Source organism: Scatophagus argus, chromosome 11 (genome assembly GCF_020382885.2).
Source record: "Scatophagus argus isolate fScaArg1 chromosome 11, fScaArg1.pri, whole genome shotgun sequence".
Taxonomy (NCBI): Eukaryota; Metazoa; Chordata; class Actinopteri; family Scatophagidae; genus Scatophagus; species Scatophagus argus.
The window spans coordinates 10,440,614-10,461,572 of NC_058503.1; the positions used below are offsets into that span (position 1 = coordinate 10,440,614).

Sequence of the window (20,959 nt, forward strand, 5' to 3'; positions counted from 1 at the left end):
GAGAAGACATGATGGTGTGATTGTGTTGCTCAGCCTGTTGTCTCTGTGCTGTCCTGCAGGAGACAAATTTAGAGTTCAAGTGTGAGTGCGGAGGGACGTCGTCGGGCCAGACATTGTCCTTCGCGACCCTGCCTAGGTAAGCCACATCACAGCCATCATACATGATCACCTGACCCAAGTGGTTCCCAAATGGGGATCCCCTGTCCCCTGATCCCTCCTTTCTCAAGATTCAACAAGTTGTGTCTCATCTTGCCCTACAGAGTGCTCATATTACACCTGAAGCGTTTTTGCTTCACTCCCTCCTACACCCTGGAGAAGATCCAAGACCCCGTCCAACTACTGAGTCATCTGGAAGTGTCCTGCAAACAGGTGAAGAGAAGCAGAACAATCACAGACATTAGACACATGTGACAGTAAGAAGAAGAATCAGCTTTATTGGCAGTATATATATTTTTACATACACACACTGAATTCGTCTTCTGCGTTTGACCCATCCTTAGTTGAACACACACACACATGCAACACCCGGCAAATTACATGCAGTGAAACACACACAGGAGCAGTGGGCAGCATCAAGCGACCGGGGAGCAAACTGGGGGTTAAGTGACTTGCTCAAGGGCACATCAGCCGGCTAATGGAGAGGGGGAGCATTTATCGCATTAATCACTCCACCCCACTCAAATTCTTCCTGCCCGTCCGGTGGGGGAATCAAACCAGCGACCCTCCAATCACACGCCGCTTCTCTAGGCCACATCTGCCCCCAAAGCCTCTCTCTCTCTTTCCTCCTCCTCCTCTCTCTCCCACTTTTTCCATGGTTTTTTAAACATGTGGACTGTGAGCATGTTTGAGGCTAACTCTGATTATCTGTGTTTTCCCCCAGGATGTTGGCATTTACAGTCTGGTCAGCGTCATCAACCACTTTGGCATCTCAAGAACAGGTAAGCAGGCTGAATTCAGACATGTTGTGGAAATGTTTCAGTTAATGATGAAAATAACTGATTATTTTATACTATTTATACAGAAACGTTTTACTTTTTGAGCTTGGTTAATTAATCGCTCACTAATCACTTACTTTATCCATGCATGCGTCCTTATCTAGAAAACCTTTGTGTTGCCAGTTTGTGAAGTTTCTCTAAGGTTAATATTTGTAAAACCTTAATTAATAACTTAACCTTTTGTGCCTGCGGACATGATGGATTGTTCGAAAGAGGTACCAGATTTATGTTTTCACTTAGAAAGGACACAAATCCAAAAGCTTTTCTGACTTTGTTAAATGCTAAATCGCTGTTGTCTGCTATCACTGAGCCTTCATCATCCGCACTGTGTTCATATAGTAACAACAATATGTCTCCTGTTAGGACACTACGTCTGTGATGGCATTTGCCCCGACAGTCCAGGTGATGAGCACAACCGCTGGCTCACCTTCAACGACTCAGCAGTCCACAAGACAACCAGCACATCTGTTTGTGAGCAGCGGCGGGAGTCAGCATACGTCCTAATTTACAAACGAGAGGTAAGAAGGCAACACCGTCACATCCACTGTAAATGTCCAGTGCAAGTCACTGTCAGTCGGTAAATAACCGCTACGACTTCTCAAGACCAAGCACAGCCTCTGTGTGCTGTTTCACCATTTTGACATTCATTATTATTTTGAGAGGAATTTATCAAGTTTGATAGCTTCTTTTATTATGAAAGTAAAAATAAAATTTTGCATTGAAGAAAAGTTTATTTTTGTTTGCATATGCTGTCATTCATGGTTCTTAGAAAGACAATCAGAATCTGTAAAAATTGGTGTCAGCAGGTCACACTTTCAAAAATAATCGAAAACCAGAATCAGCCAGGAAGATTACAGTCAGTGCACCTCTAAACACAGCGTATACAATAATGTCGTGTGTGTTTTCAGGTATAGAGCAGGACGCGGAGGGGGGCGCGTCTGAAGGTCCAGAACTGAAGACCTGAGGGCCACGGAGGTGAGTCATTTATTCTGTCATTGCAGGTGCTGGACAAGAGATGGGATGAAGAACAGCAAGACCAGCAGAGGATGACCAAAGAAGAAGAAGTAGGCACCCAGACACCCCTGCCCTCCCTGCACCACCTCACCACCGCCCCCACCACACCACCTCACCACACCATCTCACCACCACCACACCACCTCACCACCACCCCCACCCCACCGCCCCACCGCCCCACCACACCACCTCACCCCACCACCCCACTACCCCCACCACACCACACCACCCCACCACACCACCTCACCACCAACCCCACCCCACCCTACCACCCCACCACACCACACCACCTCACCACCACCCTACCACCCCACCACACCACCACACTACCACCCCACCACGCCACCACCACACCGCCCCACCACACCACCTCACCACCACCCCCACCCCAACACCCCCACACCACCTCACCACTACCCCCACCCCACTACCCCCACCCCAACACCCCCACATCACCCTACCACCACACCACCCCACCACACCACACCTCACCACCACCTCACCACCACTCCCACCCCACCACACCACCACACCACCTCACCACCACCCCCGTCCCACCACCACACCACCTCACCACCACCACCACCACACCGCCCCACCACACCACATCACCACTACCCCCACCCCACCACACCACCTCACCACTACCCCTACCCCACTACCCCTACCCCACTACCCCCACCACACCACAACTACACCACACCACCCCACCACCTCACCACCACCACTCCCACCACACCACCTCACCACCACCACACCACCCCACCACCATCACCACGCCCACAGGAGGATAGGGCCACCGCCCCTCAGAGAGCCTGGCTCCTCCCAAGGTTTCTTCCTATTACAGGGAGTTTTTCCTTGCCACAGTCGCCCCACAGTTGCTGAACACCAGGACAAACCAGACTGATCTCATCAGCAGTTAAATTCATAGATTTCTCATCCTGCTGTTGAGATGGTCCTGTGCTGTTGCAGCATTTGGCTTGCTCTCTGAGGACAACTATACATAAAGAAGAAAACAGAAATAATATTTTTTATAATATAAATAAAATTGTGACTCTAAATTACTTGTAATATTTTATTTTATTTTTGTATTTTATATCCCAATATATATTATATCCTTTAATATATAAATATAAATAAGATTTGTAAATATATTTTCAAGGATGTGGTTGTTTGTGTTATAGCAACTCTAAGTATGAGTTTGTGTTTGGTTAAACGAGACCCAGCAAACAGGAATTTCCACAAGTTTTATTGCTCACTTTTTAAAGTTCCATAACAGTTAGGTCTCTTTTTTTACAGGAAACATAATCAGTTTGATTCATTATTATCTCAGAATGAGAAAATACACATGGTCAGATTAAAATGAAAAAGGCTGATATTCACGCACAGTGGTAGTAATAGAAATAGCGGCTGTTTGTAAGGTTGTAAGAGCAGCGAGCTCGTCTACAGTCATAGAAGAAATATTTCGTCCACCCAGTGTGTTACTGAGGCAAATGTGGAAAAATGTGGAAACAGCCATCAGTGAGCAGAGCACTTCCGGTGTAAAAAGCGGACCCGATGCAGACAGCAGTGATGGTGGGATGATTCCAGTTATTTACTGGTACAACAAGACCGTCACAAAAAAAAAAACCACAAAGCATGAATGGATGAATGAAAATGAGTTGGTTAAAACACCCTGGAGTCGACAGACGCGCCGGCGCGTCCTTATCACAAGACCAATTTAAGACGACGTAGCTGCAAGACGCAGCCTCGCTGAATCTCAGTTTTAATTTGTGTTGAAAGTGGGCACTTCAAACTATATACAAGTTTTTAAATTTTGTTAATATGTCAAGTAAAACCCTAGTTATGATAAACAATATACGCAATGTTTTTTCCAGAACATTGCCGTCACGTTTGTTGCGCCTTTGGTGCGAGTTTTATGCAAGAAGACGCAGTAAACACCAGCGCATTGAGCGCACTTCATTCAGCACACTTCAGCGCATTTTTCCCACTCGGATTTTATAGTTTTTGTGTGATTTTAGGTCCAGTGTGTTAATACAGTATGTCAAAATGAAAAAAATAACAGTAAAGTCACACTTGTGAGGTTGTGCTGAACAAAAATGATACCAAATGGCAAGGTAAAAAATTTCTAAGTTGAAATATAAAGTTAGAATCAAAAATAGTCAAAAACTGACAATTATACATGACTCCAGAGGGTTAATTCTGTGGAGGATTGTTGAGTCAAGTGAGGACAGATGGGCAAAGAAGGTCAGAGGACTGCAGGACTGATGAGAGGGAGCAGGTGAGGAAATGGGTGAGGCAATCAGGTGGTGGGGGAGAAGTGCATCCCTGTGGTCTTGAATCAGGGTTAATTTATATGGAGGAGAGTGGACCAGTGAAGATGCGATCAAACCTCTGCATTATGCTTCAGTACAGTGTGCTGTGTTTTTGGACTTGCTTTGTGTTCTTCTTCCACCAAATGTGCTTCAACAAAACTTCACACACCACAATAAGGCTGCTGAGAGGTAAAGTGGCTGTACAGCTGCTTGTGAAAGGAGGAGGAGGAGATCCTGTTTGTCTCTGCTATTATTCTGAAATGGGCCATTGTGTACGAATTGGTACTGAGGCTGAGAAAATGTGAGGGAAAACTTGTGTTTGTTGTTTTGAACTTATTGTGAAAGAGTGCAAGTAACCGGAAGCTCGCAGGTGTTCTTCCGTTCTTCCTTGGGCGACGGCTGGTAAGATTTTCACTGAGAAGACGCACCTTGGTTTACCTGTGCAGGTGATATCTGGTAATTGTTTTCGAGTCGGTCCGAACATGTTCGAGGATAAATAAAAACATGAGTTTTACCGCAAAAGACGAAAGCCAAACTGCGCTGCAGTGACAGTAAATGGAAGAGGGCAGCTGAATTTTTTCGTTATTTTTTAATTTCCTGAAATGACTCGACGGTATTTCCTGCTCTGCTACATTTTTACCTGCTATCTAGGTGAGTTTATAAAGACGGTGTAGTTGGCATTTAGGTAGAAAAAAGAATTATTAAGCGGTAACAGTCGGAGAATTTGTGCTAAAGTGGTGTTCTTGTCTGTGTACTTGGTCTGACTGCTTTCGATTTACAGTAGACGTTTTAGTGGTTAAAGGTCGTCTGTGATTGTGTTCAGTGTTGTAAAATGTGTGTCAAAGTTAATAACTTTTATTTCCTCTTTTAATCAGAAATTTACGACTTTAAATCTCAGAATTTAAGCTTTTTTCTTGGGATGTTCCCGTCCCTTCTCGGCTCCATAAATGTTTGTTAACCCAGCGTTTCTGTAATGCACCACTGCGGCTTGACTGCTGATTAGTTTGGCTCTTTTGTGGCAATCTGTGGTGCAGACATGTTTGACGGTCGGATCTGATAACTTCATGATTAAACTTAATGCTCTAAGCCGAGCACCATAGTTTATAACTTTATTACAGCAGTTAAAAATTGTGTCTGTGGCGTGTATTAGTGAGGAACGTTACTGACCTCATGTGTCTGAACAGTTGATACTGTTTGAGTTATAGGCAGTCTTATTGTTATGTTGTTTGTAATAACTAATAACAACACAGTGACAATCGACCAGAATTTGTTATTGCACCTTTATCTCCCTAACACATTAGTGTGTTTCTACACCTCTCTGTGTTTTAGCTTCAGTTATTGGACAGTCCACAACATATGCACTTCAGGGGCAGGAGGTCAAGCTGACGCCAAACGTTCCTGAAGGCCCTGATGAAATTCTGTGGAAACATAATGGCAACAAAGTGGTCGAATTCAATGGGAATGTGGAAGAAGTTTATGGCTCGTTTGAAAACAGGATCACTCTTGACTGGAAATATGCAGAACTCAGCATCACTCAACTCAGTTTTGAAGACAGTGGAGATTATGATTTGGAAGTATACCTGAACACACAATTGCATCATTCACGTCATAAATTGGAGGTCATAGGTAAGTTTTTTTTCTTACTAATTTATGAGTAGTTATATAACCTATACAGTTAATTAATCAACATGTATCTATAGCTGGAAGTTCTTGTGGTGCCCTTAAAGAAACCCAACACACTTTATTGTCAGACCCGTGTCTTCAGGTGGAGACAACATGCTAACAACAACTGCTGCTCGCTTCCTTTCTCAGTTACATCATTATAGTGGAAACGCACAGGGGATTTTTTTTCCAGTAGTGTTTTCCAGAAGACAAACCAAAAGCAAAATCCACACGGTTCACATGGTGGATTATTAGCCATGAATGTTTCATGCAATTAGTTTTCACATGTAGAAGAGGAAAGTTATGGCCTGTTTGAGAATTGAAATGATTACTCTCACTGTGTAACTACTTACAGTTTTTATTACTATGTGATATGCTATGTGTCACAAATGAGGAAAACTGTTCATATTTATGTCTTTTGCCATCAAATGTGAGACTGTTATTAAGCTAGTGATTTAGCTAACATTAGTCATTGATGTGCATGTAATCTTTTGCGTTTCAGAGACTTTAATAGGCAGCATTTTTGTGACAAGTTAGGAAGTCACAATAAAATGATGCTGTGTTCTTCTCTGTTATCTGAAGGCTGTAGAAACCAACAATGACCATCAACCAAAAGGTCTTTTGTACTGGACTGCATAAATCTTGTTTGTTCATCATGGCATTAGGCATAAGGCTGTTGTGTTATTTACTTTTGTTTTCTCATTACTTTTCATTTTCAAGAGTCATTTTATCTCTTGATCAATTTTAAAATGTGGTACAAAGGAATATGTTTATAGGCCCTGAACCTTTGGCACAGCCTGTATTTCAAGTTGTTGATTACATATAAATAGAATAATAAATCCTCATGTGCTGTAAACTGAGATGCAGGAACATTTTGAACGTTGTATGATGTTGCTTTCACTTTCACTTTCTGGTCAGTAACGTCTTCCCCCTTGAATTGTTTTCTCATCCACATTTAACATGGTACTGTAGTACTGTTCTGTACTAAAAGTTACCAAGGTGCATTTGTAAGTTCAACAATTTCTGCATTCAAGTTCGCTGCTACATTAACCCCATGTATTCACACATTGACCTCCACTCTTGGAGTGCTTAAATCTAACTTTGCCCATAACAAAGATTTTGAACAGTCTTATTTGTGTTTGGTTCTTTACCTTTTTCTAATAAGAACTTTATGTCCTTTATTCTTTTTACCACATTCAATCCTTTGTTGAATGTAATGTTTTTGATTATATAATAGAATCATTCATTTAGGCTGGCCTATGCATTTACTTATTTGTTCATTTATGTTTTCCTATAGACAAGGTTGCCAAGCCCACAATATCCTGTCACATGAACAATGGCACAAGCTCTCACATATCAGGAACACTGCTGTGCGCTGCAGAGCCCAGACGACCTCAAAACTTAATGAAGTTTGAGTGGAGTTCAAAGGGAAAGGTGCAGCCCGGCCCACAGTTGGTAATATCTTTGGGGGGTGAATATGATGACGAAGTACACATTTGCAGAGTGAGCAACCCTCTGAGTACTGAAACAGCTACATTCACCTCAAAGGATTGTTACCCTGGTAAGATTTCACTGAGGCATCAGCTGCACTGCATATTTGTTGTTTGTCATTTCAAGCAAAATGTGTGCACAAAGTGTCTCCAATAATAATAGAATAAATGTGTCCATACATCTCTTTTCTCAGTGTGATTTACAAAGTGAACATGTTCTTTGTTTATAGTATCAATACAGACTAAGTTCACGTTCAAAAACTAGACTGAAATGTTATAGGACTCTGAATGTTGTTTTAGTCATGAATGTAAAGTGGGTTGACTTTTGTGTTTCAAAGCAGTCAAAAGTTCATCTGCAGCACTGATTGCCAGCCTGGTCATCATCTTTATTGCACTCATCGCTGTCGCTTTGGGTATCCTGATCTGCTATCGAACCCGCAAAGGTACAGTTGAAAAAAATTGCATCTTAACCAGATAAATTGATCCCAAAATTATTCATTTTTTCCCCAACTGAGTATGTGACTATGTGTAACAAGAAGAGCAGTTATTGACTGTAATCCTCACAGTGAATGAGACTGAAACACACTCTTTCTTTCTTCTTTTTTTGTCCTCTCGCTCTTCACTCCAGCATGTTTTGCAAAGGAAAGGAGAGATGATCGGGAAATGTCCTCAGAAGGTATAATTCTTTATTTATTTTCCTTTGTTAGTCTCAAATTACACATACACAAATATACACGTTTGTTTATGCACAAACGTGTATATTTGTGTATGTGTAATATTTAAAAAGCTTGAACCAGCAAATGTTTGGCATCAAAATATTCACTAGCATTTAGCACCATAATAGCAGTTATTTTTTAGTAATTACTTGGCATTATCTCTCTATCTTTTTGCCTTTTTATAATTTCACTATTTGTCACCTTGTTATTAAAATCAAACTTTAATGCTCTCTAATGGAGTGTTTCACTGAAAGGTCATATTGTCTCTTTTATCTCTTTCCTTTTCAGTGGTTAGTTACAATATATTTTGCATTTCATTCTGTTTCACCATCAGAAAACGGGACAGCTGAGCCCCTTTTGGACAGAGCCCCCACACTTCCCTCGACTCAGCCACTTGCCGCTCGTGTTCAACATAGCGGGAATATAAGGCCTTGTGACTCTGCTAGCAGTCAGGATAAAGACACGAGTTCAGACGCTGTGCAAGGTAACGACTGCTGAATGTTGTCATTTCTGATGTGTGTCATGTTATTTACCTGTTTTGAGCTGCAGACAGGAACTTTTTATGGTTGTTAAAGTGAGTTTTTCAGAGTTGAAAATAAACTGAGACAAGCAGGGGTCGGCAACCCGCGGCTCCAGAGCTGCATGCGGCTCTTCAGCGCCTCCCTAGGGGCTCCCTGGAGCTTTTTCAAAATTGTATGAAAAAGGAAAAAAATAGGGGGGTAATATATAATATATTTTGTTTTAATATGGGTTCTGTAGGAGGACAAACATGACACAAACATTCTTAACGTTTTCCAATGCTGTAAAAATGTTTATAATAAGTATTAAAACTAAAATTTCAACATTTCTGTCAACGAAGATGTATGTCATAGCCTGCGACACACGTTTCAGCGAGGCGCGGTGCCACGCAGGTGGCTGTTGTAAACAAACTGGCGGGTGTGTCATGGGCCATGGATCCCAAAGGCACAAAGCGAAAGATAGCTGATTAGAACAGAGGATTCAAGGAAGAATGAACCGAATCATTTGCTTTCATTGTCGATGCGGAAGGATTGCCTGCATGTTTACTTTGTAATGAGAAGTTGTCAAATAACAAAAAGAGTCATTTGAAAAGACATTTCCAGGGAAGGCATGCTAAATTTGCAGCCGACCACCCAGTTGGGGGTGAGAGAAAAAGTGCAATTGCAGGATCAGAAATGAGCAAAGACAAGCACAAGAAACCTGTGTCTCCTTCTCCTTCGTTTCAAGAATCTTCAGCCACTGTACATGGCGACTCAGATCAAGTGGAAGAAGGCAAGACCAGCAAGCACCCAGATGATTTATAAATTGAAAAGAGAACATTTAAGAAAGAAAGTGAAAGTGAAGAAAAGTGAAGTATAAGATCAACACAAACATATCAAGGCAGAGTTAGAAGTATGTAAGTAAGTAGTTTCAGTCTAAGACAGTCCAAAGGCAGGCAGAGTATTCAATACAGGAAAATTATGGAGAGATGGACATAAAATAAGAGCTGATGAGAGAAGGAGGAATAACCTGAGTGAACAAGGTCAGGTTTGACGTTGAGGGCCACAGTAGAGTGAAATCGGACAAGTGGTTCAGTTAACTCTGATGGCTAACTGAACCACCTTATTAAAACCATCAATAACAATATGCTGTAGGCAGGAACCTTTCATGGTTGATTAAATGATTTTTTTGCCAAACCAGAGTTGAAAGCAAGCTGAGAAAAGCAGCATTTCTAACAGCGATGTAAAACACTTTATGCATTGTGTCATCTTCTGTGTGACTGACAAAACATCTCATGTCTCAGCCAAATGATCATTTCATGGAATAGTGTGTATCACAAATTATAATTCACTGAAACTAACAGAGTGCAGCAGGAAGCTTTATTTGTTAATTCATCTTCTTTCTTTCTCATGTTCGTTCTTTCATTCTCTTTATTTATTTTTTACAGCATGTGATTTACAAGATGAGACACCACGAAAAGGTTACACTGACACAAATGTTATTATTATGTTATTATTATAAGTTACATGACAGCAATAACACAAATATTAATAAATTGTTTCTGCTTGTTGTTCCATCTTTTCAGGTTTTGTCAAACAGAGTGTAAAGCGGTTCGAGCAAAACACAAGTACACAGACTTCTTCCAAAATACTGCAGATGTGTATTTTCTGTCAGTTAGCAACAATGGATTGTTGATATCAGCTTTAAGTAATGCTGTAACTAACTTTAGCTTTTATTATTACTCACTGAATTGATTATTTTCCCTTTTATTTAATTCATCTTTTTATTTGTCAAAAATGGTGAAACTTTCCCAGAAGTCAAGCTGACATCTTCAAATAGTGCAGCTTGTTTTATTTGACTAACGTGAAAATATTAGTCAGTCAGCTAGCTCAATCATCAGTGTGTTGTTATGTGTTACTAACATCACACTTTGCTCTGTGCTGGTTTGTTGGCTTCCCCTTTTCTAAGTCTTCTCCTGCATGGTTTAATCTCTGAAGGGATTCTTTTTCTTTTTCTTTTTCTTTTTCTTTTTCTTTTTCTTTTTCTTTTTCTTTTTCTTTGTCTTACTTAATGTTTTCTGTGTTTTAGGATTAAGAAAGAGCAAAGACAAGCACAAGGAAACTACATCTCCTCCTTCCTCTCCACCTATTGAGTCACCTTCTCATGTGGATCAGAAGAATCTTGTCAGCACCAACAGGAGTGATGCAGATGCAGACCAGCAATCTGCAGAGGAAGAAGTCCCACAGTCTGCACATGAACCAGGACCAGCTGGAGGTTTGGAAACTACGCTATCTGAGCCAGATTGTGAATATCCAGGGAAACAACAAACATTCAGACAAATACAATAGAAAGTGACTAACAGGAATAAAAATAAGTTAACATTGTATACAAACATTTAATAACTGCTTTATAATAAACTGCAGTGTATTTGTACACAGCTACACTATAGTGTATGAAGACATGCTGTCTCCTGTTACAATATTATTACAATCACAGAACTTAAATATATCCAATTCCAGGTCATCTTTGTCTTTCACTGACTTTGACAGAGTTATCTAATCCTGGCCAGATTACTGCATTCTGTTTTAGAGATTTAATAAACTCCCATGTCCATTTTATATATATCTATATATTATAAGTTTTGAAATGTCCTGTATGCAGCTCAAATAAGTTCCCATCTTGTTTGGCTGACTGTCTGATAAGAGACGATGTTCAAAGGGTTGGTGGGTGGCCAGTGTAAAGTGTCCCTGGAAGAAACACCCAAGATAGCCGAGGCCTTCCTGAGCTGAATTAGTTTCATTGTGGTGCTTATTTTAATGCAGTCTGTGGTTCTTTACTGTTCATGAAGTGAGTCTAATTGAATTTAGACCAGGACTTCCTCTGAACAGTTTGATCTCTTTGCAAACTGTTTGCAATCGGATGCATTCTTCATACGTTTTTACTTTTACTTTGCGTCTTTCTCAGCGTTAGAGAAGGAGGATGGTGAGGATGAAGAGGCGAAGTCTCCTCTTGCAAATGGTGTCTCTCCTGTCGCTCAGCCACTTTCACTCCTGATCCAGAACTCTCCGACTGTGGCACCTGATGACACCACTGCTGAACACAACACCGCTGAAGACACCAACTTGGATCAGCTCAGTGGAGAAACTGACAGAAATTTAAGAGAATCTGACTTTTCAGGCAAAGAGAAAACAGCTGAGTCAAGTGAGGACAAACAGCCGTCCACAGTTCTTAAACAGGAAGCTTCAGAAACGACACCACCTGAGACAGATTCAAACTTGTCACAGGGAGAAGCAGACACAAATGAGGACAACCGACAAAAGACAGACAAACCAGTTTGTGCAGTTGAAAATAAATCAGAAAGTGGAGGTGACAGTGAAGGTACCCAACAGGATCTGTGTGGAGCAGCATCCCAGCAGCCTGAGAGCCCCACATCAGCAACACCAGACAACAGGAGCACCAATCGATCTCAAGGATCTTCAGCCACTGCACATGGTGACTCAGATCAAGAGGAAGAGGCCAAGACCAGGAAAGACTCAGCTGAGTGTGCTGAGGTTGAAGGTGAAACTGCTGAATCTAAAAATGAGATCCAGTGTGGCCCAAAAGAAGACAAAGCAGGTCAGTGAGAGCCTTAGTGAGGATAAAGAAGAACAAAAGGATGAAGTTGTCGTATTGGCTACCATACAACTTGGCAAATTTAAATGAGAAATCTTAAGAAAGAAAGTGAAAGTGAAAGTGAAGAAAACAAAAGCATAAGATCAACGCAAACGTTTCAAGACAGAGTTAGAAGTATGTAAGTAAATAGTTTCAGTCTAAGACAGTCCAAAGGCAGGCAGAGTATTCAATACAGGAAAATTATGGAGAGATGGACATAAAATAAGAGCTGATGAGAGAAGGAGGAATAACCTGAGTGAAAAAGGTCAGGTTTGATGTTGAGGGCCACAGTAGAGTGAAATCAGACAGGTGGTTCAGTTAACTCTGATGGCTAACTGAACCACCTTATTAAAACCATCAATAACAATATGTTGTAGGCAGGAACCTTTCATGGTTGATTAAATGATTTTTTTGCCAAACCAGAGTTGAAAGCAAGCTGAGAAAAGCAGCATTTCTAACAGCGATGTAAAACACTTTATGCATTGTGTCATCTTCTGTGTGACTGACAAAACATCTCATGTCTCAGCCAAATGACTGACAGGCAGAACTCCTGACAGGAAGAGGGAAAACAGCATCTGTATTTAAATCATTTAATACAATAACAACAAGAAAACAACCACAAGTGGGCAGAATTTTTTTCCCTTCATTTTCTCACTTTGACTTTTAGGTCTGGGATGCATATGCATCCATGGCTTGTGCTTGTATTTTGAATTTGGGGGTATTTTGTATACAGTGCAGGCTGATGAGATCATTTCATGGAATAGTGTGTGTCACAAATTATAATTCACTGAAACTAACAGAGTGCAGCGGGAAGCTTTATTTGTTAATTCATCTTCTTTCTTTCTCATGTTCGTTCTTTCATTCTCTTTATTTTTTACAGCATGTGATTTACAAGATGAGACACCACGAAAAGTTTACACTGACACAAATGTTATTATTATGTTATTATTATAAGTTACATGACAGCAATAACACAAATATTAATAAATTGTTTCTGCTTGTTGTTCCATCTTTTCAGGTTATGTTCGACAGAGTATAAAGCGGTTCGAGCCAAACACAAGTACGCAGACTTCTTCCAAAATACTGCAGATGTGTGTTTTCTGTCAGTTAGCAACAATGGATTGTTAGATATCAGCTTTAAGTAATGCTGTAACTAACTTGCTTTTATTATCACTCACTGAATTGATTATTTTCCCTTTTATTTAATTCATCTGTGAATCTTTTCATTTGTCAAAAATGGTGAAGCTTTCCCAGAAGTCAAGCTGACATCTTCAAATAGTGCAGCTTGTTTTATTTGACTAACGTGAAAATATTAGTCAGTCAGCTAACTCAATCATCAGTGTGTTGTTATGTGTTACTAACATCACACTTTGCTCTGTGCTGGTTTGTTGGCTTCCCATTTTCTAAGACTTCTCCTGTATGGTTTAATCTCTGAAGGGATTCTGTTTCTTTTTCTTTTTCTTTTTCATCGTTTATTTTTTCTGTGTTTTAGGATTAAGAAAGAGCAAAGACAAGCACAAGGAAACTGCATCTCCTCCTTTCTCTCCACCTACTGAGTCACCTTCTCATGTGGATCAGAAGAATCTTGTCAGCACCAACAGGAGTGATGCAGATGCAGACCAGCAATCTGCAGAGAAAGAAGTCCCACAGTCTGCACATGAACCAGGACCAGCTGGAGGTTTGGAAACTAAGCTATCTGAGCCAGATTGTGAATATCCAGGGAAACAACAAACATTCAGACAAATACAAAAGAAACTGACTAACAGGAATAAAAATAAGTTAACATTGTATACAAACAATGAATAACTGCTTTATAATAAACTGCAGTGTATTTGTACACAGCTACACTATAGTGTATGAAGACATGCTGTCTCTTATTACAATATTATTACAATTACAGAACTTAAATATATCCAATTCCAGGTCATCTTTGTCTTTCACTGACTTTGACAGAGTTATCTAATCCTGGCCAGATTGCTGCATTCTGTTCTAGAGATTTAATAAACTCCCATGTCCATTTTATATATATCTATATATTATAAGTTTTGAAATGTCCTGTATGCAGCTCAAATAAGTTCCCATCTTGTTTGGTTGACTGTCTGATAAGAGACGATGTTCAAAGGGTTGGTGGGTGGCCAGTGTAAAGTGTCCCTGGAAGAAACACCCAAGATAGTCGAGGCCTACCTGAGCTGAATTCGTTTCACTGTGGTGCTTATTTTAATGCAGTCTGTGATTCTTTACTGTTCATGAAGTGAGTCTAATTGAATTTAGACCAGGACTTCCTCTGAACAGTTTGATCCTTTTGCAAACTCCTAGCAGTCACGTGCATTTTTCATCCATTTTTACTGTCTTTTTCAGAGTCAGAGAAGGAGGAAGATGAGAATGAGGAGGCGAAGTCTCCTCTTGCAAATGGTGTCTCTCCTGTCGCTCAGCCACGTTCACCCCTGATCCAGAACTCTCCGACTGTGGCACCTGATGGCCACACTGCTGAACACATGGAAGACACCAAGTTGGATCAGCTCAGTGGAGAAACTGACAGAAATTTAAGAGAATCTGACTTTTCAGGCAAAGAGAAAACAGCTGAGTCAAGTGAGGACAAACAGCCGTCCACAATTCTTAAACAGGAAGCTTCAGAAACGACACCACCTGAGACAGATTCAAACTTGTCACAGGGAGAAGCAGACACTAATGAGGACAACCGACAAAAGACAGACAAACCAGTTTGTGCAGTTGAAAATAAATCAGAACGTGTAGGTGACAGTGAAGGTACCCAACAGGATCTGTGTGGAGCAGCATCCCAGCAGCCTGAGAGCCACACATCAGCAACACCAGACAACAGGAGCACCAATCGCTCTCAAGGATCTTCAGCCACTCCACGTGGTGACTCAGATCAAGAGGAAGAGGCCAAGACCAGGAAAGACTCAGCTGAGTCTGCTGAAGCTGAAGGTGAAACTGCTGAATCTAAAAATGAGATCCAGTGTGGCCCAAAAGAAGACAAAGCAGGTCAGTGAGAGCCTTAGTGAGGATAAAGAAGAACAGAAGGATGAAGTTGTTATATTGGCTGTCATACAACTTGGCAAATTTAAAAGAGAAAACTTAAGAAAGAAAGTGAAAATGAAGAAACAAAAGTATAAGATCAGTATGAACATGTCAAGGCAGAGTTAGAAGTATGTAAGTAAATACTTTCAGTCTAAGACAGTCCAAAGGCAGGCAGAGTATTCAATACAGGAAAATTATGGAGAGATGGACATAAAATAAGAGCTGATGAGAGAAGGAGGAATAACCTGAGTGAAAAAGGTCAGGTTTGATGTTGAGGGCCACAGTAGAGTGAAATCAGACCGGTGGTTCAGTTAACTCTGATGGCTAACTGAACCACCTCAGTTGAAAGCAAGCTGAGAAAAGCAGCATTTCTAACAGCGATGTAAAACACTTTATGCATTGTGTCATCTTCTGTGTGACTGACAAAACATCTCATGTCTCAGCCAAATGACTGACAGGCAGAACTCCTGACAGGAAGCGGGAAAACAGCATCTGTATTTAAACCATTTAATACAATAATAACAAGAAAACAACCACAAGTGGGCAGAATTTTTTTCCCTTCATTTTCTCACTTTGACTTTTAGGTCTGGGATGCATATGCATCCATGTCTTGTGCTTGTATTTTGAATTTGGGGGTATTTTGTATACAGTGCAGGCTGATGAGATCATTTCATGGAATAGTGTGTGTCACAAATTATAATTCACTGAAACTAACAGAGTGCAGCAGGACGCTTTATTTGTTAATTCATCTTCTTTCTTTCTCATGTTCGTTCTTTCATTCTCTTTATTTTTTACAGCATGTGATTTACAAGATGAGACACCACGAAAAGGTTACACTGACACAAATGTTATTATTATGTTATTATTATAAGTTACATAACAGCAATAACACAAATATTAACAAATTGTTTCTGCTTGTTGTTCCATCTTTTCAGGTTATGTTCGACAGAGTATAAAGCGGTTCGAGCCAAACACAAGTACACAGACTTCTTCCAAAAAAGTTAGCAACAATGGATTGTTAGATATCAGCTTTAAGTAATGCTGTAACTAACTCTTGCTTTTATTATCACTCACTGAATTGATTTTTTTCCCTTTTATTTAATTCATCGGTGAATCTTTTTATTTGTCAAAAATGGAGAAACTTTCCCAGAAGTCAAGCTGACATCTTCAAATAGTGCAGCTTGTTTTATTTGACTAACGTGAAAATATTAGTCAGTCAGCTAACTCAATCATCAGTGTGTTGTTATGTGTTACTAACATCACACTTTGCTCTGTGCTGGTTTGTTGGCTTCCCCTTTTCTAAGTCTTCTCCTGCATGGTTTAATCTCTGAAGGGATTCTTTTTCTTTTTCTTTTTCTTTTTCTTTGTCTTAATGTTTTCTGTGTTTTAGGATTAAGAAAGAGCAAAGACAAGCACAAGGAAACTGCATCTCCTCCTTTCTCTCCACCTATTGAGTCACCTTCTCATGTGGATCAGAAGAATCTTGTCAGCACCAACAGGAGTGATGCAGATGCAGACCAGCAATCTGCAGAGGAAGAAGTCCCACAGTCTGCACATGAACCAGGACCAGCTGGAGGTTTGGAAACTAAGCTATCTGAGCCAGATTGTGAATAGCCAGGGAAACAACAAACATTTACACAAATACAATAGAAACTGACTAACAAGAATGATAATTAAAAAAAAGCTCTGATGAGTCTGCTGAGGTTGAAGGTGGAACTGTTGAATCTAAACATGAGATCCAGTGTGGCCCAAAAGAAGACAAAGCAGGTCAGTGAGAGCCTTAGTGAGGATAAAGAAGAACAGAAGGATGAAGTTGTCGTATTGGCTATCATACAACTTGGCAAATTTGAAAGAGAAAACTTAAGAAAGAAAGTGAAAGTGAAGAAAACAAAAGTATAAGATCAATACAAACATGTCAAGGCAAAGTTAGAAGTATGTAAGTAAATACTTTCAGTCTAAGACAGTCCAAAGGCAGGCAGAGTATTCAATACAGGAAAAATATGGAGAGATGGACATAAAATAAGAGCTGACGAGAAAAGGAGTAACTGAACCTCCTCATTAAAGCCATTAATAACAATATGCTGAAAATGCAATGATAGCCATCTTATGAACAGTGAAACAGCCTAAGGTTACATGAACCTGACCTGAAATGACACTGCAGGCCTGACATTTGACAGTTTATAGGAAGTGACTGCCACAGTAACAGGAGTTAATTTTTTTTTAAAACACAGGCCTTTTGTTTACATAGTTTTATATGTAAATGATTCACACTTAGGTTTTCGAGTTGGTCCAGTAGATCATTAAGTTTGGCAGCTGTGAGACATAATTACAGTGTAATCCTTCAGGACCACTCTGACTATCAAAGTTACGTCCACTAAAAGAGTTTCTTTGCTGCAGGAAGTCGGCAGTGGAAATTCGAGTCAGACTTGGACAGACGAGTTTTGGAGTTTATCTAGAAGTTCTGCCAGCCAGAATGTATTTCCAAAGTCATGGCTGCATGTTTAGTTTATCTCAACAATCTAGATGTGTAAACTGCAGCAGCTCACATCTTGTGGGATTTCAGTGTGAGATGTGAGACTTCTCCTTAAGACTTGTGTTTCTGCTTAAGCAAATAGGATTTTCTGTGTAACCAAAAGGTCTCTCTCTGTAGGGTTCCTTTCTGTAATGTTGTTAACAATTGGCTATGAGTGACAAAATGACACTTTCAGTTGACGATCTTTGACCGTCAACAGATCCCCCAAGGGGTCTGTGACTGTTCACTGACGCAATCTACCGGACTAATTCCAAAACTTTTGGTCAGTATGAATCATTTAAACACCAAAACATGTAAATATAGGGCTTCAAGTTCAAAAGTACCGAAATTTCCCTTTAAACTCAGAGAGTGCGGAAAGAAAATTTACAGTTTCTTTTTCCTTTCTTTTAAGCTCTTTTTGGTCTTCCTGCTCTCAACTACTGAACTAACTGTAATATCATTCATGTTCATTCTGACATGTGCAGTGCTGCATTCAATGTTTTTTATTATTTTGCTTTTTAAAGGATACAAAAAGTATTGACTAATGATGCTACATGTAATTTTTAAATTTATAAATGTAATTCATAAATCAAGCTATTATTATAAGAAGTTGTATCTGTGATACAACCAGTTTAACAGCACTGATCTTATGAATCTCATGCTACGGCCTTTGAGCATACGTAAGACAGAAATTATAAGAGATAACACAAATCTCATACTGTGACCCATAAGGGAGACTTTATGGTGGAAAGGAGAGACACTAACCTTAGTTTGACATTCAGTGACTGTAAAAAGGTGAAACCAGCAGACTTTTGTCCTCTTGGAATCAAATGCTTTATTACAGATGTTGTACGAGAGCATAATCACCACAAACACAGAGCTACAAAAAGGTTCATTGTCAGATAACTGTTATCTCATGTATTTAAAAACGTTTTTGCACTATTTTTTTTTTTTATTTTACCGGTGTGTTTCTACTAATTTAATTCTGTGACAATTTTTCAGATTTTTCAGAGCTCAGTGTTTGTCATTATTGATTATTCATCATTATTTGTGATTACCATGTTTCCACGATGCTAAAGATATATTTTATTTGTATTATGGTGCTTTGGTGAATTTATTGGTAAAGGCAGTGCTTGTGTGAGTACTTTATTTTTATTTTTCATTTGTTTAAAATCTTTTTTCATGTATAATCTAAGCTAAGACTACGGTATACTGTTTTTTGTTTTTTTTTTTAAATAATAACCGGATTGTTTTATTATTTTCGGCTCACTCAAAAGCTTTGGAACCATCCACAATTTATTTACTGGAGAATGTAATGCAAGTTGCAATGAAATAAAAGAAAAACGTTAATAAAAAAGTTGGTCTTTTTGGCGTGTGTTAGCTCAGCAAATTCATAACCTACACAGAAAGACAAACATAGATGACATCAGGTGATCTTGGTAAACAACTGTAAGAACACATCTTTCTCAGTAGGGGGCAGTGTTTATTAGCCCTTCACTCCCGTCATGAACTGAGCTTCAGAAATGATTTTTTAGGGTCTTAAAACTGAGGCAAGCTTAACACAGACGACAAATGTTAAGGCTGAATATGGTTTCATAGAAATGTATTGCAGAACATCCATCTGAAGTCTCATGTGTCCAAATGAATGATGTTATGCTGATGTCAGGGCAGGGCAGGGTGTTCCTGAGTTGTGGAAATGCAATGTGCAGGTTCAAAGATTTGATTCAGAGAAGTTCTGAGATTTGTGGTGCAGTTTGACAGTCTAAAGAAGTGTGTGACGGACAGTTGCATCACATTTTGGATTTTTCCCTGCTTTACATTATTGAATCTGATTTTGATATGAAGCTAAACAGTTGCCACAGTCAGCCATAAGTCAGACTAACTAAAGTGCTCACTGATGTAAATGCATGAAAAGCAGGTTCACCCGCACTGCTGGATGACAAGCTGGTGTAGATTTCTGATGGTGCTGGTCGGGCTGTGTGAGAAAGTCATGCATGATTAGTTTAACCTCTGAGTCACAGAGAAGTCTGTGATCTGCTACCACCTGACCCTTGGGTTCAGGGCACAAGCAGAGAATGAACACTATCATATTTCTGTGGTCGCAACAAATACCAAGGGGGATATTAGAGTATTGAATTATTTGTGGGGATCTGGGGCGGTGCCTCCTCAGACGAGGGTCACAATGTGGCTCCACTGAGGCCCTGATGATGTGTTGAGGGCAGCAGGGAAGCCCACATCCTTTCTCAAAGTCTTCCAGTTGAGCAGTGGTTTTTCCATAACAAAATGCGTTTATATGAGCATCTTTTCTGTTGTACAACTGTTACACCAGTTTGTGTGTGCTTTTCTGGATATTGAAACAAATAATACAATGGCATGCCTGCTGGGCATACCTTAATAAGGGTGGTTGTTTCCTTTTCCACATCTTATAGTTACATTACACTGAAGTGTAATGTTCCTCCAGATTCAGGCCCAATTACACTTTTGTCATAAGATTGTTAAGGTCCTTTTTGACTTAGAATAAGAGAGAAGGGGAAAAAAACACAAATGGGCCATCCTCCAAAACTGCCTTTTATACTAGGCTGATTAGCATGCTGGGTTGTTTAAATTGCCTCCTGGAGGGCTGACGTGAAATCGAACAATATCCTCTGGCTTTAGAGACTAGCCCCATAGCTTCTCATTTATTTTTATGCAGAGTTAGGACAGACCTTGGCACTACTCCACTGAGGAAACTGAGCCCGGGGAGGCCAGGTCTGGGCAGGTCAGGACAAATCAATTAATATCAGCTCAATAAAAATTCTTGGCTCTTTCTGGGCCATACTTTACTATGACAGTGCAACCGGGGCGCCCACCATAATTATGTGGATAAATTGTTAAGTGTGGTTGAGACATTATAATGAAATAATATCCCTTTCCTATCTCTATAAAAGGCCTCTATTAAGCCCTGATTTGTCTTTGGACCCTGCTTTTATGAGAAGTGATAGCAGAGCATTGTTTGTCATTGTTATTATTGTACTGTATTAAACAAGGTTTCCCTCTTGGGTGATGATGTTTATGACTGTATATTTGG

At 40.0% G+C, this 20,959-nt stretch overlaps 1 protein-coding gene across 17 annotated transcripts in view; it reads left to right on the forward strand.

Moving 5' to 3' along the window:
* Positions 1–19,113, forward strand: part of LOC124066951 (midasin-like) — a 33,689-nt gene extending 14,576 nt beyond the window's left edge. For 2 of the 17 annotated variants that reach the window (XM_046403850.1, XM_046403853.1), the window contains 10 exons: positions 10,138–10,170; positions 10,276–10,317; positions 10,779–10,964; positions 11,655–12,305; positions 13,360–13,401; positions 13,834–14,019; positions 14,700–15,344; positions 16,178–16,210; positions 16,316–16,357; positions 16,771–19,113. In XM_046403850.1, the coding sequence (XP_046259806.1) occupies positions 10,138–10,170; positions 10,276–10,317; positions 10,779–10,964; positions 11,655–12,305; positions 13,360–13,401; positions 13,834–14,019; positions 14,700–15,344; positions 16,178–16,210; positions 16,316–16,357; positions 16,771–16,994 (2,084 nt within the window). In that variant the 3' untranslated portion in view covers positions 16,995–19,113. Of the gene's footprint in view, positions 1–4,712; positions 4,976–5,653; positions 5,951–7,283; positions 7,548–7,814; positions 7,920–8,104; positions 8,153–8,526; positions 8,677–10,137; positions 10,171–10,275; positions 10,318–10,778; positions 10,965–11,654; positions 12,306–13,359; positions 13,402–13,833; positions 14,020–14,699; positions 15,345–16,177; positions 16,211–16,315; positions 16,381–16,770 lie in introns of those variants that run through there. The other 15 variants (XM_046403867.1, XM_046403864.1, XM_046403858.1 and 12 more) reach the window with 14 other exon arrangements.
* Positions 19,114–20,959: the final 1,846 nt, after the last annotated feature.